The 25,677-nt window shown below is 50.0% G+C and overlaps 1 protein-coding gene across 7 annotated transcripts in view; it reads right to left on the bottom strand.

Moving 5' to 3' along the window:
• SLMAP (sarcolemma associated protein) overlaps positions 1-25,677 on the bottom strand; it is a 1,535,859-nt gene that overhangs the window by 28,111 nt on the left and 1,482,071 nt on the right. For 4 of the 7 annotated variants that reach the window (XM_069643684.1, XM_069643687.1, XM_069643689.1 and 1 more), the window contains one exon: positions 60-149. The exons of the other annotated variants lie outside the window; for them this stretch is intronic. In XM_069643684.1, coding sequence (XP_069499785.1) covers positions 66-149 — 84 coding nt within the window. In that variant the 3' untranslated portion in view covers positions 60-65. Of the gene's footprint in view, positions 1-59; positions 150-25,677 lie in introns of those variants that run through there. 7 annotated transcript variants of the gene reach the window in all.

The following is a 25,677-nucleotide window of genomic DNA, read 5'->3' as shown; positions in this document are numbered from 1 at the left end:
CAAATAATAGACACATAAAGGAGGGACGAACAACATTTATTGAGGAGTAGTTATTGTACCTTTCTCTACCACAATCGGCCGTAACACCAATACAGGACAGCCAGGATTATGCCAAGGACTACGGCTGGGACGGGTTGTAATATGGAAGGCTAAAGAAGGGAAGGTATATTAGAAATCACTGTTGTGCTATAAAATCAATCAGGCAAGACTATTTAAGGGGGGGAAGCAAAGAAAAAAGCATGAGGTAAATTAAAATCAAAATGCATTAGAAAGATAACTAACATGATTCAACAGATGTAAACAGGGAAGACTTCTTCCGCCTAAGACATGCAGTTTTCAAAGTAGCCATTCCTCTGGCTTTGCATCTATTAACATAGCAACTGAACAGAAATAAAAAATGCATAAGCTTTCTACATAGTATGGAATTGTACTTTGCCTTTCTCAGTTATCACTTCGGACATGATCCTAGGTTACAATCACCAGGGTAAGGTACGTGATAGTGTAAAAGAGTACAAACTATGCTTGGGACACATGACATGAGTTTGTGGTCTAAACGAATATCAAAAAAGTTTTTTTTTTTAAACAAAAAACATCCAAAAACAGCATTTTTCATGTATTGGTAAAATATCTCTACCTTGATAATACTGCTATACGGAGGCTTTGTTGATGTATTCTTCTTAACACCTTTTGCAATCATTCAATATATTTCCCAGAGAGCCAGGAGACTACAAACAAGATCTGCATACATCATTGCTACAAATGATGTCTTTATAAAGAAGCACATTAGCTGAATATAGAACATTAATACAATAGCTATTTTAAATATTATAATGTGCCATCATTCAAGTACATAATTTAGTGTTCTAGAAGACATCCACATTCGCTAATCTCAACATTTTCAATTAAGGTTACAAAGTTCCTTTTCATGTATTTCATCGAACCAGTGGCATTTGTCGCTCAGTCACAGTAAAATATAACGCTTTAAAGGGGGTTACTGGTTATCCTTGCAGATTTTAGCAGACCAATTTCAGAAGCCATTCACTGTATATAAGAACATAGGACAGAGCTGGTTTCACAGGATCGAAAATTTAAGAATTTAACACATTTTAAGCACAGGTGGCAGGCAGTACATTTCAACTCATTTTAAATTCTTTGGCATACCAAGTTTAAATGTCTCAGACAGCTTTAAAATGTTTTCTAGGTAAACAGCTATTGACATATGTTAAAAATATGTATTAAGAACAAGTTGTTTACCTTCAGTAAGTTCCTTTCTACTAGATGCATATTACACCCAGATCCCTCACTTTTTAGTTTGGACGATTAGGTGTCAATTTCAAAACATCTAAGTTGAAACTATTCCATTTGAGTACAGATAGGGAGGAATGGTATACGAAGAGGGGCACACAGCCTGTGTAGGCGTTTGGTTATTTGTCAACCCACTGACTGCTCATGGACATGCTAATCCATATGGTGATTCTCACCCAGTTCCTGCCCCTCCCCGTCCAAAGCAACTCCTGATGGGAACTCTTTGAGCTCGCTTTAATCAAGTCTTGCCACCAAACTGTGAACTCAAAGTGCCTGCTAGTGTTTTTTGAAAATCTGTCTTTTGTGAGTTAATGACTTAAATGGAGTTGTAAATCTGCAAGTGTTGATTTATTAACACTATGTGTCGTTCACTGAACTCCTGTTAAAAACAGGCACTGGCATAGCCAACAATTTTGGCTTGTGTATAAGCATTAGGCATTTGCCAGGTCCTCGCACCATTTTGCACCTGCTAACATCAATGCCCAGTTAATATCACTATAGCGGTGCTTTGGAAATGCCCTTCCCAAGGCTAGACAAACTGTTGGCAATGCAAATTATTGTTTTAGACTATGGCATCATCTGGCACTGCCTCCAGTGAAGTCTTTGCTACATATACAGAGACAAGTAGGCTCTCAAATCTCAGTTACATCCATTTTTCTAAAGCAATTTATCATCAGTCTAAAAAAGGGGTAGATGCAAGGGTGGAAAGGGAATCTTTGCGAGGAATGCTGTAGCCATCAGAAAGAACATTACCAAAGGTAACTGGTCTAATGAATAAAACGTCTTACACAGATTCTTCAACTTTTGAAAAAGACTCCTATGGCCACAATAATGGAATGGAGAACGAATGCAGGGAAATCAGCCGTACACCAGAAACCTTTGCAGCACATTATCCCACATCACAATCTTCACCAACCACTGTCAAGATAATGAGCATTGTGAACATGTGACGAGGCCCATGTTGCTGCAGGACAGCTGTACAGCAATGTAATCCCTCTTTGCAACTAAAAGCAACGTCCTGACAGCATGTGAAAAGGGAACCTAAGCCTCAAGGAACGTCAGTTTGGCACCTCAGTAGATTTTGTTGCATAAGATGATCCATGTAAAAAAAATCTGCTTATTTTTATTTATTTATTGCTCATTTGTAATGTGCCTATGCACAAGTGTTTCGAGGGGGGTGGGGAGGGGAGAACTGATAGGTGAAACGTAGCCATCCTAATAGGCCTTGCGACATTCAGATTGTGCAAGAGCGGTAGCGAGAAGTGCCCAGAGGAGGGGAGGTGGGGAAGCGCAGAAACTAGGTGGAAGGTCCCATGAGAAGGAGTGCGCCAGGGAGAAGCAGAGAGTTAAGGGGGGCGGGAGGGTTCACAACTAAGTGCAAGTAAAGGGGCTGGAATGGCACCAAGGGATGAAAGTCAACCAGCCAAGTGTAGGCGAAGGGCAGCGGGGAGTGAGGGCAAGTGCAGGATGAGGGCTGGGAGGGGGCAGTGTCATGGGAGAACAAGTGCAGAGTGAGACTGGACACGGAAGGGCCTGACACCCTGTATGACTTTGAAGGAACTAGGCCACCAGTCTCGGGCAGAGGGGACAATAGTAGGGGAGGGGTACAGATTCCTCATCTTCAATATATATATTCTCCTGCCTTGCACAACTCTCTGAAACCTTTTCCGAGCAAGGGGCGCCATGCATCCTGGCGTCAATGGATTTTGAGTCATCGGCTTTGGGACCGGATGGGATGCAGATACAAAAAGCACACGTGGACCCCAGTGACCTCAGTTGTCATTTTTCCCCCATGCACAGCAGAGTTTGGGATTAAAGACAAAAGAATGGATGCTTGAGCGTCAAAGGAGAGAGTCAATGTAAAAGCATAGGAGGAAGGTCCTTAATCGCGGGGTACACAGAGGGTGATGAAAAATCCAGGGGAGGAGCATTCATCAGAAAGACCATTACCATAGGTAATTTGTTCTTCTGATGGATTGTGTCCTCCCAAGGATTCCTCAACTCAGATAGACTCCCATAGCTGTAAGATATCATGGAGAAGGGAAGGAACAAACTCCACAGTAATTGTGTCAACACTTGTTGGAGGACAGCTCTGCTAAAACTAGACTCGATGGCAGATAAGGCATTCAGGTAACAGTGTTCTGCAAACGTATGGATGGAAGCCCACATTGCAAGTTGACAGATATCGTTTACCGGCAACCCTTTTTAAAGAGCAGAGAAAGCTACCACACCCACAGTAGAGTGTGGCCTGAAGCAGTCCGGGTTCTGCCCGCTCTATTGCAACATTCAGAGACTCAAAGCACAATCCACCTCGATATGGTTTGATTTGTTAGCCCCCTTGACCGTCTTCAGGCTGGCGTAACCAATGAAAATGTGGTCTTCCAGTCTGAAATGGTTTGTCCTAGTGATGTAAAAACTCAGTGCCCATTAGGTGTTCAGTCTATGCAGTTTCTCTTCCTCCTCAGATGGATGAGGTGATGGATAGAAAGCTGGTAACAAACAAAGGGATTGTCACAAATTAAACACCGATACGACCTTCAGAAGGAACAAAGGACACATCCTAAGAGTCACTTTGTCTTTGGCAAAGATCGTAAACGGTTGCTTACAAGACAGGGCCTGTTATTTGTTAACCCTTTGAGATGAGGAAATGGAGACCAAGAAGGCCGCCTTTCAACGCAAGGAGTTTCAGCGGGAACAAATGAAATGGCTCAAATGGAGAAGCCATAAAAAAAAGTCACTAGGTTCAAGCCCTGTGCTGGAACCAAGAAGGGGATCAGAGAGAAGATGTTTGTTAGGCATTTTAAAAAATGTAACCACCAAAGGCATCATGGAATATGGCAAAATACGTGCCCTGCTAGAATGTGCACTTAAAGATAGAGAGTGTAGCTAAATAACCCTTGACGTTGCGACCTGGAGGCCCTGTATTGCTAAATAAAGCAGAAAAGACAACACCTTAGAGATGTCACATAGAAAATGATCTGCATCCTGTGCTCTACACCAGCTGCAGAACTTATTTATTTATGTTATTTATTTGTAACGCCCTGGAACATCGCCCTTAGGCATAGAAGCATGAGGACAAAACAAACAAATACACAAGACTGGAATCAGACCGATGAAATCTGCAGGGGAAGACCATAGAGAATTACTCAAAGAGAAGTATCTTCAATCTGCGTTTAAAGATGATATATTCCAACAGCGGTACACAGCCTTTGTTACGGACATCCTGGCTGAAAGCAACACCTCCATCATGTCTTCCAGAAGGTCCCAATCCTTGTAACTTAGTCTTTCAGAAGCCAGGCGTGCAGGTTCCAGAAGGTCCTGGTACCATGTCCACCAACCTAGTCTACGACAATCGGGATCATCATTGCTCCGAAACTCCATTTCACTTGAGGAATGACGGGAATCAGTGGGAACGCATATATGAGCTATAGGTTCCAGCCAACCACAAACGCATACCCCAGTGGCCCCTCTCAGGGGGATCTCCCAGGAGCAGAAATGTTTACACTTCCTGTACACACTGGACACAAATAGATCCACTTGTGGGGAACCCCAGAGAGCAAAGATCTCCAGAAGTACTTACTGGCACTGCTCCCACCATATTATCCTTGTAGATGAGGTAAATTGCCGACATTATCTTGTTCTGTAACGCCCAGAACCAGAGATGCTTCACCTCTCTGCACAGATTGAGTGACCCTATACCACCACTCTTGTTTATTTACTGCATGGCCACTGTGTTGCCCAGTCATGATCAGGACAGTCTTCTCCCTGTATGGAGGGCAAAAACGCCATCATCGCCTGTCTAATCACACTCAGCGTGACGTGACGTTTTGTCTCTGCCAGGGACAACAACCTGCTTAACGTTAACTCGTTCAATTGAGCGGCACAGATTTTCAGACAAGTGACCCTAACTATGGTTGAATCTCGCCACGGTTGCCAAAACAGATCTCCCGCCATCATGTTCTCTCTGCAAGTCCTCCACAGGAGATCCTGAGGGACTGCGTGGAACTTAAAATCAAGTCTGTCATACTGCCAGAGAAATGTGACCATTGAGATCTGAGGGCCCATTGGAGTGATCTCATTTTCAATCGGGCCTCTGGCACCAGAAAGATGCAGGATGTCATGAGGCCAACTAACAGTAGGAAGTCTAGGGCAGGCAGGTACTGGGCATTCTGAAATCTTGTGACCATATGCTGGATGTGGACAGCCCAGTCTTCGGGGGGAAATCCAGGACCGCTCAGATGAATTGAAGCATTTGAGAAGTTGTCAACTGAGACTGCTTTAAATTGAGGGAGAAGCCCAGCCTGTGAAAGATGCTGCAATGATCTAGGGCTTGAAAGGGCTTGAAAGGAAGACCTCACTCTGATTAACCAATTGTCCAGGCAGGGAAAGACATGAATCCCCCCCAATTAGCTGGGACTGGCTGCCACTACCACCAACACTTTGGTTAAGACCCTTCGGCCGAGGTAAGCCGGAAAGGCAGAATTCTAAACTAGTAGCCACTATTGCCTATGACGCAGCTAAGGTACTTCCTGTGCTTTGGTTGAATAGGCACATAGAAGGAAGCATCCTGTAAGTCGAGTGACCCCAACCAATCCTGAATGTCCAGGGCCTGGAGAATCTGCGAGAGTGTTACCATCTTGAACTTCTCCTTCCTGAGGAACTTGGTTTAAGCGTCTCAGGTCCAAGATGGGTTGCAATTCTCGGTCTTTTTTGGGACAACAATTGAAAGGGAGCAACACCCCCTGTTCCTCTATTTTACTGATACTAGCTCTATGATAACCTTCTCCAGAAGAGAGTATACCTCTTTCAGGCGAAGTGGGTCTGGAAGAGGTGGTGGCCTGGAAACAGGGGAGCAATTTGGTGGACGCTTTAAAAAGGGGAGGCAGTAGCCCTGAGAAATCACTAGCCAAGTCCAAACGTTTGTAGTAGTATTGCACCATTCTTGACAATGACGTGACAGACTCCCTCCTTCTGGCAGAGTGGCACAAGTCCTCAAAGAGGTTTTAGGGCAGGGGCCGCACTGGAGGGGACAGACGTGTAATCAGTCTGTGTCAGATCACCTCTACCTCTTTAAGGCAGAGCAAAACATCTCTGGCATTGGCATGAAGTGGCTTGTTTTCCTTTAGTCTTATTTATAATATCAAAAGGGTTTCACCTTCTACTGTGATGAAGTCTTAGTAGGCTGCCTTACTGCGACTCCTAGGGACTTTGCTGTGGTCTTAGAGGCCTCTAGCTTTTCCGAACTATGGTGTGCCTTGGGTCCAAACAAGTGTGATCCATCAAAAGGCATATCAAGCAATTTTGTCAGTCAGCACTGCTGAGTCCTGACTGTAGGGCTTGACGCATTGCTACTTTTCCATCTTCCACAATGCTAAAGAAACCATCCCTTATTTCCACCGTTGAGATGTGCTTTGCCGCTCAGCTACCACAGACAATGGGTTATGTGTGTACTTGCCAAGTGCACAAGAGGCGTTTGCTGCCTTAAGTGCCATGCTGCCATGATTTTGTCATATATTTTATTGTCCCTGTCTGGGGCAAAGAAGCTTGCCTTGGTATCAACAGTAGCTAGCTGCCTGTACCACTAGGCTGTCATTTGATAGATGTCTGGTGCGGAACACGAGGTTGGAGGAGGCTGGCCTGTATTTCCTAGCAAATTCCGAACAGCCTGCTGGCCAACAGCAGGAAGATTTCCATAGCTTCACGAGAGGATTTCTAACGGCTTTGTGCAAAGGAAGGACTGGTTCACCATTGGTGCCCTTGATCAGAATATCTGTATGGTCAGTGTCTTCCATTTCCCTTGGAGGGACTCAACCTAAGGTATCGCCACCTTTACCATTATCTTTCTGTATGATACACTAGATGCTTGAGAATCTCTGAGGAAATACTACCGCAGGGAAGATATCTAGACCACATGCATCAAGCAATAGAGCCTAGGTCAGCCAGTCTTTTTCCCTCTGCCTGAAAATCCTCAGGCTGTCAAGAAAAAAACCACAGGCTCAAACCCAAAGGGAGCATGGTCATCTTCATCGAAGATGCCTTGTAATGAAGACATGAAATCGAGGGGCCTTTGACTATTGACGTTGAACAGTCCTTCAAGAACTGCGCCAACAGAGTATCAAAGACTGCAGCAGCCAAAGACATTGGTCGTGTCGATAATTCTCAAATCCTTGTCAAAGATTTTACTGCTCCCTCACTTTTCAGCGCATGAGGAGGTTGGTGAACAGAGTCCCTGCTGGCTTTTTTGGGCACCGTGGGCTAGGCTGTCTTCATCCCAGAGGAAGAGAGAACGGCAGACCTGCTGTCATGACTACCTGCATCATTTTGATGCAAAACTCTTCCCATTTTCTACCAAAGCAGTTCTAGAGGGGAGGCATACCTGTTTCTTTAGTGGTGAGTCAGTGGACGAGTACCTCCACCTTTTATTCTTCTTGGATGAAGATGAAAAATGGGGGAGGGTCACTCTTTCAGTGGGATCTCTTACAGTGCTTCTTCAACGTTTCTTTTCACTCTCCAATGATTCAGTGCCACTGAGCCTTTGCCTTCATCGTGTTGACGTTTTGACAGTGTCTAACTTGGCGACTTTGAAGTCAAGCGACTCAAGGACAATTTGGAGGCTCTCTCCTTTAGGGCTTTTGGCGGCATGTTTTGACATGTGTGGCAATCAGCCACAACATGGTCAAAACACTGAGGCACCACAGAACAATTCTATGGGGCTTGGTTAATAACATTTTAGCACTGCAATCATTGCACTTTTTAAAAGCCAATGGTTTCGTAGTCAACATGGTCGAAAAACAATTAAAATAATTTTCCAATAAAATGTGTCAGTCTTCTCTGAGGCAAATCAACGTGTTCCCGAGTAGCATGCTGGGCGCGTAGAAAAAAAAAGGAACCAAGGTCAGAGTGCCATGCGTGCTATGTGTACCAACATCGACTTCAAATCTTTTTTTTTTTTTTTTTTTAAAGTTCTACATGTACAATATATATACAATATGAGGAGTGTAGGAGAACACAATCGATTAGTAACACCTTTTTGTTTACAAAGATCAGAAGAACAATTTAACAACTCGTCCAGATGGTACTCATTGATTTTGACAACATAGAAATACATGACGCTCTTAGGGGCAAGCCCATACAATTCCTCGTCCAACTTTGATGGCTGATGTAGGAGAATGAAAACTTCAGAAAGATGGGCAAGACCATCCCTCAAAGTAACCTTCTCGTTTGAAAAATCGGAAAAGGTGGCAAAACACAAGGCCTGCAATAGCGAGACCCTAGATTTAGCAGCAGTTCTTGCCACAAGATCATCAGGACACAATTAAGGTCCCATAAAGGCACCAAAAAAGCCTTTGAAGGACAGTAAGCTATTACCTAGGGCTTCCAGAAATAGCTGGAATGGAAAAGTGCCACGCATCAACAAGAGTACTTTTAAAATACAAAGGGGGGGCAACAAGATAGCCCTTCACATTAATAAATTAATAGTTACTCAGCGTAGTGAATAACGTACTCCTAGTCAATAGTCCCCTTTCCTTCATACTGTATGGGCGTCCCTCGCGAGGGAGGGGAAACAGAACCCTTTTCACCAGAAAAATCTTCTTCCCCTTTAAATTTAGAAGTGCGCGGCCCTGGGAGCATGCGCTCGAGTGACTCAGCCCACCAGCGCCACTCCTCAGTCCCCATTGACGCGTCAACAATATTCAGAATTGGGGAGGCGTGGCTACAGGAGCCATGTGAGAGGTCGCGTTCTGTGTGAGCTCCTGCGGGCCGAAATCTGATCCTTGTTGAAAGTGCATATGTGCACGCGCGTATGCTTTAAAAACTCATGTGCCCGCGTATGAGTATGGTGCACATGTTCTCTGAAACGCTGGAGCCTGCAACACGTAGGGGGACGGCGCTGTAAACTTCGCCGTGACTGCAGATCCTGGAGCTGTGCCCAAAATGACGGACGGGAGGCACAGACAAAGGAGCCTGCCGATGGTATGACTGAATTGAGGCTGAAACTTTGGATGCAGGGTGCAGCGCGTTGGAGCCGCTGTGCCGCCCGCTCGGACGTTGGCAGGCCGATTTGGGGGCGGAAAAGTGGAATCGTGCATGGCACTCGGCGAGAAAGACCCCCAATCGGCTCGCCCCTGGAGCTGGTGTGCGGCAGGACAGGGCTGCTTGTTGACGCCGGAGTGGAAGTCTGGTGCACACAGTGCGGGGGAGGCCCGCAGAGTTTTCGCGGCCCTGGCGCTCGTGCTGCACAATGTTGTGCAACATTGTGGCAGGCAGCGGAGCGGATGAAAGCTTAAGCAGGTGTGCACGGAGCGGCCAGGAGCTCCGTGAAAGACTATAGCAGGACGCCTCGGACGTATGAAGGACGACGGCCTGAACTCTTCCCTGCTGTGGCAGAGCCATGGTGGATACGGCAAGTGGGTGCACCTGCGGCGGAGCGGCCAGACAAGGGGCACAAGTGCTGAGCAGTGCGGCAAAGCTCTGGGGGACTGAAGAGGCGCACGCCTGATCTGAGCGCCGCAACCGGACCCGGCATAGACGCCTGAGGCACCCAAGACGGGTGGCGCAGCAGGCACATCTAGTATACGCCTGCTACTACATACAAAGGCGGCCCGCCCGGAGGAGGCTGGCCGCGTAGTTACCGTAGTGCCGCATACGCGGGAGAGTGCGGCGACTGAAACACGGCACGGCAACTTGGTGAGAGGGTGATGCTGTAATTGAGGAGGTGTTGCTCACCCCAAGATGAGGTTGACGTGGGAGCCCAGGCTGATGCGTGGGAGAGCGCAATCCATTGCGGATAATAAGGGCTAGCTTGAAATAGCCTGAGGAAACCCTCCCAAGTGTGGATAACTGTATGCACTGGATAACGGTAACCCGGACGCTTTGCGTGGAACCCTGATGATATTCTGCATTGCAGCGGAGTACCTCCGAACGCAATTACGAACATGCTAAATAACACAAAGGTGCTGACCGGTAAGGGTGTCCCGGTACCGCCCAAATAACAGGGAAGGAGGGTGTAAGTGGACTTGTTGATCGCTGCAGACTGACTGGGGCATGCCAAGGAGGAGGCTGGCTGAGCTTTTGAGCTATTGATGCCCTCATGCTTGGGTAAGGCTTTGGATATTGAGACTGAGTGTGTGCCCCCCCCCCCCCTACTTGTGGAGCATAAGAGGTGAGCAGACCCACAACATACGGCTGCTGCATCATGTCTAATAAGCCACTAAGACAAAAAGTGAAGCAACCTACGCTGGACGAATTTGCCAGGACACCGCCGGGCCCGGAAAGTGCCAGGAGCAAAGACAAGCCTCCCGCAAGTGGCATGGCCGCTGTGGGCACAAATCAGGAGGTCCTGGCTGCGATTGCAGACTTGAAAGCTGACTTGAAAGCAGCCTGGGAGGCCAAGCTCGAAATAGTTGTGTCTGAACTAAAAACAGCGTTGGACCTTAAGGTCGGTGAAGTGCAGGAGGAGGTGAATCTACTCCGACAGGATGTAAGGTCCCTGTCGGAGCACACGGAGAGCCTTGAGAAGGAAGGGAGTTCGAACACAGCGGACTGCGCCTCACACAAGTCGGAACTGCATGCCCTGGTACAAAGAGTGGGCAACCTGGAGAATAGGGCGGAGGAAGCGGAAGGACGTGCACAAAGGAACAACATCCGCATTGTGGGCTTACCGGAGGGAACAGAAGGCCACAACCCCACGGAGTTTGTCGAAAACATGTTGCTACAGGAGATACCTGGAGGAGTTCTGTCTCAAGGATTTGCTGTGGAACGAGCGCAGAGGGCTCTAACGAGGAGGCCGCCACCAGGCAACTCACCTAGGCCAGTTATCGCCAAGATCCTTAACTATCGGGACCGAGAAAGGATACTGGAACACTTCCGCAAAGGTGGAACAATTAAGCGAGGGGAGGCAAACGTAACAGCCTACTCGGTCTATACCCTGATGGTGCAGTGGAGTCGAATGAACTTCGGGGCTGTTAAGAGGAGACTGAGGGAAGTGGGCCTTTACTCGGCGAAATTGAAAGTTTTTCATAAGAACAGGGCCTTGTTTTTTGACACTCCGGAGGATGCCATGGGATGGCTTGATACGCGGGGTTGCCCCCAGGAGTCCGACATCCAGACGAGAGAAGGAGGCGGACGAGATAAGTAATGAGTAATGGGAGCACTGGAAGATGGTGCGGCTTAAGACTATGGGACTTGACTATAGTCATTAACGTGGCCTGTTAGTAGATGGGACCAGATTAGAATAGATAATGTATTGTGTGCACTGTGACTGTTGCTTTATTAAGGAGCCTTGCAGGGCTAGTCCTCAGACCCCCATTTAGTATTAATAGTTAAGTGGCCATTAGGGCGACTTCACCCTACTGAGCTCTGGGCATTATAGACAGGGCTAGATGTGGGGGTGCCTGAGATCCAGGGATGGAGCTGGGCAACAGTTGGGAAGGAAGGGACATGTGGGGAGAGGGGAGGGAGGTGGGGAGTTTGATGTGTATATAGTTTGGGGGAGTTTGAGGTGGAGTGGGGAGTTTGGTGTGTTTTTGGTTATTGGGAGTTGGAATTTGGGAACGAGCCTATGTAGAGGAGTAGGGACCTTGGAGTCGGACTGCGCCTGTGGGAGGTGGAATGGCACTTTGAGAAGCCATGGGGGACCTTAGAATAATAACGTGGAATGTAAGGGGGCTAAACAGTTACTTGAAAAGAAATAAGGTTAAGCTCTACCTGCGTAGCCAAAAAGTAGACATTGCATTGCTACAGGAGACTCACCTGACACGTGAGAAAGCGAATACGATTGCTAGGAAGTGGAAGGGAGTGATGGTGAGCTCATCATATTCTGCTTATGCTTGGGGAGTGCTTATTTGGGTGGCGCCGCATGTCCCATTCCAATGGTTACAAGAGGTGGCGGAAGCAGATGGGAGGATGGTCATTCTGAGAGGGCTGGTGGAAAATAGGGAAATAAGCATAGTAAATACATACTCCCCGAACCAGAACACAGCGGCATACATTAGGACGTTGTGTACTAACGTGAGCAAGTGCGTGGGGAGTGCTGTGATTTGGGGGGGGGGGGTTTCAACTGTGTACTTGACCCAAGGGTTGATAGGTCGGATGGGAAGTTGGATAGACCTGCTCCTGCGGCCAAAGCACTGCAGACATTGTTGAATGATTTTGGGCTAGTGGATGCATGGAGAATGTGTCACCCCCTAGAGAGGCAATACTCTCATTACTCTGCCCCACAGCAGCTGCACACGAGGCTAGATTATTTCTTTACTACGTCTGAAGTGTTAGCAGAGTTGGTACAAATAGAATATAAAGCAAGGGTTCTTTCGGACCACTCGCCCCTGATTCTCAATTGCCGTTCTAGCCCTCTTAGAGCGAGGATTCCGACATGGCGCCTGCGAGCAGAGGCATTGAGAGACCCCCTCTTTAGCGAAGATGTAAGGGAGGAGATTGTGAATTTTTTTTTAGGAGAATACAGGTAGCGTGGATTCAGCGGGAATACTGTGGGAGGCCTTTAAAGTTGTGATAAGAGGGGCAGCTATTGCGAAATCTAAAGGGCTACAAGGCAGCATTTTGGCTGACCTATGGGAGACGGAAGAGAAACTAGAGGAGGCTTTAAGAGGTGAAGATGACACTAAAGAGAAATTAGAGTTGATACTTATGCTGCAGCAGCAATGTGCCGAGCACTGGGACAGATTGTGTAATCTGAATTATAAAAAATATGTAGAGAGGCAGCACGCGGGGGGGGGGATAAACCAGGTCGACTCTTGGCATGGTTATATAAGAGTGAAAATTCCAGAGTTACGATCAGGACCATCACAAGAGAGGACGGTAGGGTAGCGGATACTCAAGAGGAAGTTAACCAAGAGTTTGTAGACTATTATAAGATATTATATGCAGACCACGGGGAAAGCTGCCGAGACACGATAATGGAAACATTGGAGGACATTGGGTTGCCTAAGATAAGCGAGGAGGAGAGAGAAGAGCTAGATGCACCAATCACCCTGGAGGAATTGGGGGAGGTAGTGAGACAGTTACCCACTAGCAAGACTCCAGGGATGGACAGCAAATTTTATAAAGTATACGCGGAGGAGATTCTCCCCCTGCTGTTGGAAATGCTGAATGAAGCGTTTGAGACAGGAAGTCTGCCAGAGTCATTGAGGGAAGCGATTATACCGCTACCCAAACCCAATAAGCCTGGGCACAGCTGCAGCTCGTACCGCCCCTTGTCGATGCTGAATCAAGACAGCAAAATACTGACGGCTGTGTTGGCAAATAGATTAAAAAGGGTAATTGGTAGATTAATACACCCTGATCAGACGGGATATGTCCCAGGCAGGAATATTTTGAATAATCACAGGCGACTCCAGCAAATCATTGACGGTAGTAACGAACATACGGGTGAAATGGCGATAGTGTCCTTGGATGCAATAAAGGCCTTTGATTCGGTCAAGTGGCCATGGTTGATGGCGGCCCTAGAAGGGTATGGGCTGGGGCCTGGGTATGTACAGTGGACGCAGATACTGTATAAGGAGTCGCTGGCCAGGGTTAAGACAGGATCGGTGATATCAGAAAGGTGGCAGGTCAGCCGGGGTACCAGACAGGGTTGTCCGTGGTCTCCAATGCTCTATATACTGGCCCTGGAACCTCTAGCGATATGCCTAAGACAACAGTATGATAAAATAGGCATTGAGGTGAAAAGGGAAAAACATCTGATTTCTCTATATGCAGATGATATGTTGCTGTACTTGAGGTACCCGGTAGAAAATCTCCAATATATCCTGGAGGTAATGGATAGATATGCAGGTCTTTCTGGTATAGCGGTGAACCCCCAGAAGACAAGCATGTTCCCGTTGGGCAGGTATACGAGGATTCCGGTGGAGAGGTTACCTGTATTGCCGGTGCCATGGGCGGTTGGTACGTTCCGGTACTTAGGGATAGACATTTACCACACTGTGGAAGAAGAGCATAGGCATAACACGGAGGTAGCTTTAAAAAAAATTGAAAATTGCATGCGGTTCTGGGTGAGGTTGCCCTTAGCTATGATGGGGAGGGGAGCGATGCTCAAGATGGTGGTCCTGCCTAGCCTCCTGCACTATTTTGCGAACATACCATATGTGATACCTAAGAAGTTCTTCATCAAACTAAACAGTATGTGTAGGGATTTTTTGTGGCATGGCACACAGAAGAGAGTGGCATTATGGAAGTTTCAGAACTTCCATGAAAGAGGGGGGATAAAATTGCCTAACTACGAGGTGTATTATGTGGCAAGCCAACTGCAGTATGTCGCTAAAGGGCTTCCTGATGAAGAGACCTCTGAATCCAGGTTGTTTGGGCAGGATTGCACGCCCTTTTACTTGAAAGAAATTATGTGGGTACCCAGGGCAGAACTGAAAGGGCGTCCCATGATGATGTTGCTGGGGTGGAAGATGTGGCGTAGAGCGTGCAAGATGTTGGAAAATTCAACTCCATGCTCTCCGCAGATACCATTGGTTACATTGACGGGGGCGGATGCACAGCTAAGGAAGACAATCAGGAACCATTGGGAGCCGGTAGGGCTAGCAACCATGGGAGATATTTGGCAGGAGGGCTCAATCGTTTCCTTTGAGGAGTTGCAGGATGTATCTGGGTTGCATTTGGGTCAGTATATTGCATACTATAGAATGGTGAAAAGAGTTAAGGAAATGTGGCCTGAAACTGTGCTAGAGGGAGAGCCAGATGCCATATCAGATATGATCTAGGACATAGCGGAAGGGGGGCACGAGATATCTAGATTATATGAGATGCTGATGCTCAAAGTGGGGAAAGAGATCACCCAACTGAGATTGGATTGGGAAACAGAAGTGGGGACCCCGATGGAAGACAGGAAGTGGGAACGGGTGCAAGGGTATCATAAGGAGGCGTCTAGAAATGCTAGGTTAAAACAGATACAACTGTATATCACGCATAGGGCATTTATGACACCCCAGAGGATATCGAGGTTTGCGAATGTAGGTCGGCAGGCATGCCCTAAGTGTGACGAGGAGAATGCGGGCATGGTACATATGTTCTGGTCATGCCCGGTCATTGCACGCTTTTGCAGTGAGGTGGAACGTAAACTGGCCGAGAAGGAGGTCAAGATCGTAGTGGACACGGCGTGCGCTTGTTTGTTAGGGGTGTTCCCAAGATCTAAGAAGCTAAAACATGTGAGCAAACTGAAAGACTTAGCATATGTGCTGGCAAAGAGAAGAATAGCCATGGGATGAAGACATGTCATAGACCACGGGTGGAGGTGTGGTGGAAGGACTTGCAAAAATGGGCGCAGGCGGAAACTATGGTATGGCAGGAAGCAAGCAGTGCCGGGGGATTGGAGGGAACAGAGTCCCTGATGGCCTGGAAATTGCTAATAGCAGAACTGTTTGGGTCAACTCCGGACCCAGATGAACCCACAGAGAAGGAGAATCTGCCACAGGACGCAGATATGGAATGTGAAGATGGTTAGGCTCGGATGGGGGAGCGGGGGAGGGGGCAGGGGAAGCAGTGAATTGAAGTAAAATGCATAATGGTTCTAATGATATATGCACTGCTCGTTTGGTTTGTATCCTTTTGTTGGATTTAATTAAAAAAATTAATAAAAAAAAACAATATTCAGAATGCCTAATGACGCCAGTATAATTAGGGGGGGGGGTGGTGGGACGTATGGAGGAAAGTGGACAATGGACAGAGTACGTTAGTCACTGCGGTGAGTAACTATTAATTACTCTTGTGTCCCGTCCCCTTTCTTCCATACTGTATGGGAGATTACAACTGAATGTAACCCCAGGGTGGAGAGGAGACCCTCCTTAAGAAAAGAGGTTTCTCAGAACCACCTGGCCCAAAGCAGCATCTGACCTAGAGGTGGCGTCCAAACAGTAGTGCTTACAGAAAGCCGAAGGGGTGGCCCAGGTGGCCGCCCTGCTGATGACCTGCCACGGCACATGCCATTGGAATACGATGGCCGTGGCATTGGCTCTGAGCGCATGGGCATTCAAGTTAGCTGGCATCAGCTTGTGCTGCCCCTCATAAGCCTCCTTGATGGCCCCAACCATCCACCTTGCTATGGAGGGCTTAGAGGCCTGATAACTGGGCCTTGACCCACCGAAAGTGACAGAAAAGGCGTTTGACTTGCGGAAGTCCTTGGTCCTGTCCAGGTAGTATTTCAGAACGCGTCTGACGTCCAGATAGTGCAGGACCCTCTGAGGCTCATCATTGGGGTCGGCGAAGAACGTGGGTAAGACTATCTCTTCATTGAGATGGAAGGAGGTGGTCACCTTGGGTAGGAATACAGGGTGCATTCGCAGAACCACCTTGTCCTTGTGAAAGATGGTGTAGGGCTCTGATGCCACCAGAGCCTGAATACCACTGACTCTGCGAGCAGAGGTGATACCCACGAGTAGAGCTCTCTTTATGGTGACCAGTCTGATGTCCGCAGACGCCATTGGTTCGAAAGGCTTGTGCGCCAATGCACCCAACACCACATTGAGGTCAAACGCAGGCTGTGGTTTCTTTATAGGTGGGTAGAGTCTGTTGAGGCCCGCCAGATGTCGCTTGACCACTGAGTTGGAAGAGGAGAAGCAGAGCTCCTCCGAATTCCTGTAAGCCCCTATTGCAGCCAGATAGGTGTGGCATGTCTTCACCTGTACGCCGGAGGGGCGAGGTGTGCTGAGAAGGCGAGCATGTCGTCCAAGGTGCACCTAAGAAGGTCGATCCCCTTAGAGTCGGCCCAATGACAGAATCTAGACCATTTACTCCTATATTGGCTCCTAGTAGCCTTGCTTCAAGCACCCTGGATGATCTCTAGGTTAGCTTGCGAGAGGTTCAAGCGTTTCAACATGACCTGCTCAGGAACCACGCTGCGAGGGCTAGTTTGTGAGGACCGGGGTGGAGTACCCTGCCCCTCCTGCTGAGCCAGAAGAGGAGCCGGGCCCAGCGGGAGGTGAATGGGTGGCCTGTTTGATAGGCCGAGTAGCTCGGAGAACCAGTCTCGCTGGCCACCATGGAGCTATAAAAATGATGCTGAGGTGACGAGGTTCCTTTATCTTTCAGATCTCCCTGTGGACCAGGGGTGGGGGCGGAAAGGCGTATGCCGTCATGTCGTTCCACTGTATCTGGAATGCGTCGCCCAGGGAGCTGGAGCCCTGCCCCTGCCAGGTGGCCAACTGCTGGCATTTCCTGTTGTCCCGGGAGGCAAACCGATCCACTTTGGGATGTCCCCATCTGAGGAAGATCTCCTTCAGTACCAGGTTGTTCAATTGCCACTCGTAATTGCCCCCCCCCCCCCCAGTCTGCGGAGCCTGTCCGCTTCCAGGTTGGACTCCAGTGAGGTAGATGTTGTTCTCCAGTGCTCACCCCCACATGCTCATGGCTAGATTGCAGAATGGTGGTGATCTGGTACCCCCCCTGCTTGTTGACATAGTAAATGCTAGTGGAGTTGTCCGTTTGGATAAGAACGGCCTTGCCCTCTATGAGAGGGAGAAAGGCCTCGAGAGCCAGCCATATGGCCTTCAATTCCAGCCAATTGATGTGGGACTCCTGCTGAGTCCAGACACCATGGACGTTGTGGCTGTCCAGAGTGGCTCTCCAGCCTTCTAGGGAGGAGTCCGTAGTAACAGTGGCCTGAGGGGCCAGCTGCCAGAAAGGCTTGCCCTGCCGCAGGTTGAAATTCGCGGACCACCACATGAGGTCCGGGTGGAGACAGGGAAGAATGTCTCCCGATTCCATGAGGCTGTGAAGTGCAGCTGTAATCGCCTCATCTTGAGCCTTGTGTGGGGTACGGCCAACAGGATCGCTGCCATTATACCCAACAGATGTTGGTACCACCAGGCCAAGGCCACTGCCCTGGAGAGGAAGTGAGAGGTGGCTTTCTTGATGGCCGCTATCTTGTCCTCCGAGGGAAAGACTCTCTCGGAGCTTGTGTCCCAGATGAGGCCTAGGAAGGTCAGGGTCTGCGAGGGTTGCAGCTGAGACTTCCTGAGATAGATAGTGAAGCACAGGTTGTGGAGCGTATTGATCAGTGCGGAGGAGGTATGGTGAACCAATTCCGGAGATGTAGCCCGGACGAGCTAGTCATCCAGGTATGGGTAGACATGGTGACCCTCGGACCCGAGGAGGGCTGCCAATGCATTCATCAACCTGGTAAACACCCTGGGGGCTGAGTTGAGGCCAAAGGGTAGTACCTTGTATTGAAAATGGCAGGCCATGATCCTGAACCGCAGTAAGGAATGATGCGACTGCCAAATCGGGACGTGTAGGTAGGCGTCCTTCAGATACAGAGAGCCTATCCAGTCTCCCCTGTCTACCCTGTCCAGCGTTTTCACAATAAGTGCTGGCATAACCATCTTGAATGGAAGGGAGAGGTTGAGGGTGGAAAGGTCGAACAACTCTCAGGTCAGCCTGGTTCTTCTGTATGGTGAAAATCCTGGAATAAAAGCCGAAGCCTCGTTGGGAGGGTGGGACCTCTTCCACAGCCTGGCTCTCAACGAGCAACCAGATCTCCGCCAACATACCTGTAAGCAGTAGCCTGTAGAAACTACAGAGAGGTTTCCAAGGGTCTGAAAAATTCTGGCGCCAACATTGCACACGAAAGGTCAGCCCACCCCCCACCGGAGTCACGTGGATCCGAAGGGGCATGTCATGCCTTCTTTACCTCGGAGGCTGTTGCGGAGGAGGGGGATTGGGAAAAGCCCTCGCCCCCTTTTGTTGTTTCCTCCAATGCCGACTCGGAGAACGGTCAGGTTGCCTGGAACTCCGTTCTTGGGAGCCTCGGAACCTGCAAAACGTCTGCCACTTGTCGGAGCGTTGCTGCGACTGGATGTAGGCCTTGGGCGTGGCCTTCGTAAGAATAGATAAAGACTTTGCGGTTTGCAAGCTGCTGTTCTTTTTATCTAATTCCTTGTCTGTGGTGGAGTGGAAGAGGTCACTACCCTTGAAGGGAAGGTCCAATATGCGTTCCTGGACATCAGGATTAAACTTAGTACCCTAGAGCCAGGCCGTTCATCTCATGTCCGTGGCAATGCAGATGGCTCGGGCAGAGGTATCGATGTGGGCCACGGTGGACTCCATTATGTCCTGCGCTACCAGCCTGGATTCTCCTAGTCCCACCTTGAAGCGCGCTTGGCTCTGGGCCGGAAGGTCTGGGAGGAAATCCGCAATTTCCTGCCAGAGCCTTTGGTTAGCAGCTGCAAGCATGGCATCTGCATTGGACTGACGCAGGTGCAAGGAGGCATTGGAGTACAGCCTTTTCCCGTATGCCTCCAAGATCATCTCCTCCTTGCCTAGCAGCGTCGAGGACGAGGTGGCCGAGGAGGACTGAGGCTTGGAATAGAGTGACGCTGCAGCGACTACGGAAGAGTGCGGTTGAGGGTGCGCCGAAAGCAAGTGTGTGTCCCCCCCTCCATCTGCCTGTACTTGGCATCTAGGTGCCGATTGACAGCCAGGGCCGAATGCGGCTTGAGCCAATACTTCTTGGCCAGGGCAACTATGTCTTTCTGCTTCACGATCCACGTTTTAGTAGGGGGTCTAAGGGTGAGGACTTCAGCCAAGACCGCCTCCTCGGGCTGTTCTATCTTGGGCTGAGGAAGGCACAAATACTCTGACAAACCTGCAAGGCGCTCGTGGAAGGCCATGGCTGAAGATGGTGTGTCAGGGTTGTCCTCCTAGTCCGTGTCCACCAGGGTGCTCGGATGGTCTGGAGCTGGTGGAGGAGTGCTGGGCGCCGTGGGCAGCAGTGTAGACGCCAGAGCTGGTGGCTGCTGCGGAGGCTGGTGTGGAACCGCCTGCACTATGGGAGGCAGGGAAGCCGGAATCGGAGGAGACGGCTGGGGCAGCGTCAGCTGCGCTGGGGTCTGTAGCACCGGAGCCATAGGAGGAATGACTATGGGTGCCGGTGGGGTGACCTGGGGGAGCATGTCCCTGATGGCGTCCCGGAAGATGGCCCCATCAGGGGAGTTCGCATCAGCCCTAGGCATCTTTCGAAGAACCCGTCTTCGGAGGCTGTAGAGGTGGCAGGTGATATTGACAGAGTGGCTAAGGGCAACTGGGACTGGGGCATACTCTGCCCGAGGTGCAGGGGAAGCCTGCACTACGCTGCTGATGGATAAACGGTAGGCCATGCACCTGGTTGACACCAGTCCCACTTTCGGACTCTTTCCTTCACCCTCTCCGCAAGAGGGGGTATCAGACGAGCGGCCACCTTGTCTGGCGCAGCTGCCATTTTGTCGAGCAGCGTGCCAGGTCCGAAGTCGTGGTGCCTGGCTCTCTGGAACTAACCCTGTCCAAGACGCTTGGTGTAGGAACAAGGCTTATCCTGCACCTCAGGGCGTGACCTGGAAGGTGTATTGCCCTCATCAGAGCTGCCGGTAGTGCTGCATGAAGGCGCCCCCTCGGACATGATGCCGTACCAGTGCGTTGCCCCTTGGGGGTAACCCCGGTAAAAGAACCTTGCAGTCCCTCAGCCATGAACCCGGAAGGATCCGGTGACCCCCTCGGCAGTGAGGCCGGTATCTGGACTAGCTTGGGTATGTGTGCGAGTGCTAGAGCCCAACAGGTTCTTCCCTGCCGGGCGCTTACTTGGGAAGGAGTTGCCCTTACGGGGTGCGATGATGAATGAGGCCTTTCCTTCAGCCTCGAGCGATGTTTGGCAAAGTCTTTGAGGTACTCCGGAGGTGACTTCTGTAAGAGCTCCCTCCACCTAGCTAGCCTGGTCTTCAGTGCCCGTGGAGTCAGTGCGTCGCACACGGAACAACCTTTCCAGCCGTGGTGGGGGCCAAGGAAGCAGAGGCAAAGGGCATGGGGGTCGGATGCAGGGAAGAGCCCCCCGCAGGCTGGACACCTGCTGAAGTCGACATGCGCCGGTGAGGAGTGTGGCGTCGCAGGACCAAGTACCTAATCGAAAAGAAAAAGACAAAGATAGAAGAATATCAGGGGAAGAGTGCGTGGTATTACATGGATGAAGCCAAACCCAGGAGTGCTGGTGAATTTGGCACGTTCCAGTCAACACGAACGGGGACTGAGGAGAGGGGTCGGTGGGCGGAGTCAGGCACCCCCCCACACGGCTCCAAATTTAAAGGGGAAGATTTGTCAAATGAAAAGGGTTCCGTCTCCCGTCCCGCGCGAGGCACGCCCATACAGTATGGTGGAAAGGGGATCGGACGTAAAAGAGTACATCAAGGAATGCTTTTGTAAAAGTTGGACATATAACTGTGCCAATGCGATACAGCAATGATACAATGTCCTTTTCATGGTACCAACTGGAGAATTTGTTACAATGTTAAGCAGCCAGTGAGAATAGACCAGAAGAATAAGTTATTTTCTTACCTGGTAACTTTCTTTCGATGGGATGTTCCTTTGACGTATTCCACATCTATAACAGACTCCCAAAGCAGCACCAACGTCAGCAGGTGGGAAAAAGAATTTAGAATGCCCCATCAAATTACAGAATAGAGGACCGCCTTACCAAAGGCCAAATCTTGCCCATGGAGAGAGTCCAGGGAATAGTGTTTGCTTCACAAATATTACGAATGGGAACACCCCTCTGCAGAGCAGTAGAGGCCCTAGTAGAATGAGCACGTAATCCTACGGGAGGGTCCTTACCCGCCAAAGTGTAACATTAGAAGAACGTCAAAATTATCCATCTGGACAAGGTCTGCTTGGAAACAGCTTGACCTAAACGCCTTCCAGCGTATCGTACAAAGAGCACATCGTCCACTCTGAATCGGGATATCCGTGAAAGATAGAAGCTCAAAGCTCTCCTAGGATCCAACCTATGGAGCTTCTCCTCTTCCTTACCAGGATGCAGAGGAGGATAGAACGCCGGAAGAATTACCTTCTGGCTCAAATGAAATTCCGACACAACCTTCGGAAGAAAAGAAGGACGAAACCCAAGGACAATTCTGTCCTTATGGAACACCGTGAAAGGTGGCTTGGCGGAAAGTGCCTGCAACTCACTCACGGTGCGAGCGGAAGTAATCGCAACTAAAAATCCAGTCTTAAAGGCCGACAGTTTCAATGGACAAGAATGTAAGGGCTCAAACGGAGCTCCCATTAGGAACTTTAGAACTAAGTTCAAATCCCATCCCGGCACCTGGAAATGTGACGGTGGTAAAACATTAGTTAGCCCTTTTAGAAACTGAGAAATCAAAAGGAATCTTAAAATACGAACACTCCTCAGACGAGAGCATAAATGTTGACAGCGCCACCAGGTAACCCTTAATGGTACCCACTTGCAGGCCCTTGTGGGCTAATGAAGGCAAAAAAGACAGAACCACAGGAATTGAACATTGAAAAGGATCCACATTCTGTACCCTGCACCAGTCGCAGAACTTTCTTCAACGGCAATGGTACAGGGATTTTGTTGCTGGTCTTCTGGCCGAAAGCAACACCTCCATCACGTCTTCAGGGAGGTGCCAATCCTTATACCTCAACTGTTCAGATACCAAGCATGAAGACTGAGAGACTTGACCTCTGGATGGAGAACCGACCCCTCCTCCTGTGAGTGTAGATCGTCTCGATAGGGAAGACGGCGGGGAGGGCAGATGGACATGTTGAGAAGGTCCGGGTACCATGCTCTCCTGGACTATGCTGGAGAAATGAGGATCATTCGGGAACCGAACCTCCACAACACTTGCGGAATGACGGGGACTGGAGGAAACGTGTACAGCAGTGGGAAGGACCACTCCACTACCAATGCGTCCCCTAAGGCTCCTCAGAGGAAATTCCTGCAAGCAGAATCGTTCACACTTCCGGTTGACACTGGTGGCGAAGAGATCCACTTGCGGGGTCCCCCAAAGGGCGAAGATCTCCAGGAGAATCTCCTGAGCCAGCTCCCACTCGTGAGAGATCGTGCTCTGCCTGCTCAGAGAGTCCGCCGTCTCGTCGTCGTCTCCGGCCAGATGAACAGCCGAGATTGAAACTTCCTGCTGGGTGACCCAGAACTCGAGCTGCATCGCCTCCCTGCACAGAGGAGGTGACCTTGCCCCCCCCCCTTTTGTTGAGGTAGTGCATGGCCACCGTGTTGTCAATCAGGACACTCTTTTCTCGCACAGTCGTCAAAAAAGCCTTCAGGGCAAGCCTGACGGCCCTCAGCTCCAACAGATTGATATGGAGTCTGGACTCCGACGGAGACCAATGACCGCTGACTGTCAACTCGTTGGCATGAGCTCCCCATCCCGTGAGGGATGCGTCCATCACAATCGTCACCTCTGGCCAGGGCAGCCAAAATGGGGCCCTCTTCATCAGATTGCCTTCGACAGCCCACCACAGAAGGTCCTGGGCGACCGAGGACGGCACCTGCACAGGGTCCGACATCCTGCCGGAGGACTGAGATCACTGGAGCTTCAGTGCCCACTGCAAAGATCTCATCCGCAGACGAGCCTTTGGCACCAGAAGAATGCAGGATGCCATGAGGCCGAGCAGTCTCAAGAACTCGGACGCTGGGAGAGTCTGGGCAAGTTGAAACTTGTGCACCATCTGCTGAATGTGAAGTACCCTCACCTGGGGAGGAAAACACTGCCCCAGGGATGTGTCGAGCACTGCTTCGATGTACTGGAGCCGCTGTGTTGGCGTCAAATGGGACTTCTTTAAATTGAAGGAGAAGCCCAGCTTGTGAAGGGAGTGGCAGGTGACGGACAGATGATCCAGGACTTGCTCGGGAGAGCTCCCCCTGATCAACCAATCGTCCAGGTAGGGGTAGACGTGAATCACCACTTTCCTGAGATGCGCTGCCACCACCACCATGAGCTTGGTGAAAACCCTTGGGGCGGAGGTCAATCCAAGCGGCAGGACCCGAAACTGAGAGAGTAACCATCTTGAACGTGTCCTTCCTGAGGAGTTTGTTCAAACCGTGCAAGTCCATGATGGGTCTCAATCCCCCCCGTCTTTATTCGAAATCAAAAAATAAGGGGAATACCATGCCTTGTTCCTCTCCGCTACAGGCACCAGTTCTATGGCGCCTTTCTCCAGCAGGGCTTGAATTTCCTGTGCAAGGAGCGGATCCGGACTCTTCAAAGAGAGGTTCCTAGGTGGATTGTCGTGCGGCCTCTGCCGAAAGGGAAGACAGTAGCCGTGGGTTATGATCTCCAGAACCCACACATCCCAAGTAATGGCTTGCCACTCTACAAGATGCTGCGCCAGCAGTCCCCCAACCGGCGAACCATGGGACCTGGCCTCATGACTGAGTGGTAGTGGCTGCGGCGTTGCCTGAGGGCAAAGAGGCAACTGCCCGAGCGGCCTTGGCACCTCGAGTACCCCGTTTTCCACCACTGGCACTCTAACGGTGGCCTCTTTGACTGACAGCTCCTCTCGCTTTACTGAAGGACGAGTAATAGCGAAAGGAACCTCCCCTCCATTGTTGTCCCCTAGGACGAAAAGGCGGAGGTTGTCGAACTGCAGCGCCCAACGACTTCGCTGCAGCTTTGGAGGTCTGCAACCTCTCAAGGCTCTCATCAGCCTTGCTGCCAAAAAGATGTTCACCGTCAAACGGCATGTTGAGGAGTCGGGAATGCACATCAGGAGCGAACCTAGGCTTCCGCAACCACGCAAACTTGCGTATTACGGTGCTCGCCGCCATTGACCGGCTGACACAATCTGCCATGTCCAAACCTGACTGAACGGCCTCACACATGGCATCCTTGCCATCCTGAGCCATAGCAAGGAAACCATCCCGTTCGTCCCCTTCGGGAATATGTTCAGCTGCTAATGCAACACAGTTCCACAGAGTGTGTGTGAAACGAGACAAGGCACATACGGAGTTCGCTGCCTGAAGCGCCAAACCCCCAGAAGAAAACACTTTCTTTGCCCAGCCATCAAAACGTTTGGCGTCCCTACCCGGAGGGATGGTAGGGTACGACGCCTGCTTTGCTGGGGCCCTAGCTGCCTGCACCACCAAACTCTCCGGAGTGGGGTGCCTTGACAAGTAGCAGGGGTCGCTACTGGCTGGACGGTATTTTCGCGACAAAGACTTGCCCACTGCCGGGAGACACTCCGGAGCAGTCCAAGCCGCCGCCGCCCTTCTCTGCAGAGCCACATGAAACGGCAATACCGGGTCAGTAGGGGGACCAAGATCAAGGATGTCCGTGAGATCATCCTGACCAAACTCCCCGAGACATAAGGCACCGGTACGAAGAATCAGCTTGAGTGCCAGGCTCCGGCCTACAAAACTCGACCTCCGGAGAGGTGTCCAGTCCACTGGCATGCAGTGACTGTCTCAGGTCATCAAACTGGCTATGGCCCGAGAGAAGCTCATCTTACACCGTTACCGGAACCAAGCCTTCATCAGAGCCTTCATCACCCTCTGAAATGTACTCCAGGCGGTGAGAGGAAGACACCTGGGGACCAAAGTTATGCCTGACCTTAGCCAGAGCCTTTCTAGGGGCT

Source organism: Ambystoma mexicanum, chromosome 2p, assembly GCF_040938575.1.
Source record: "Ambystoma mexicanum isolate Mex_15411 chromosome 2p, UKY_AmexF1_1, whole genome shotgun sequence".
NCBI classification, from domain to species: domain Eukaryota; kingdom Metazoa; phylum Chordata; class Amphibia; order Caudata; family Ambystomatidae; genus Ambystoma; species Ambystoma mexicanum.
The sequence above is the reverse complement of the archived record's forward strand: the minus strand, read 5'-3'. Positions and strand labels throughout refer to the sequence as shown.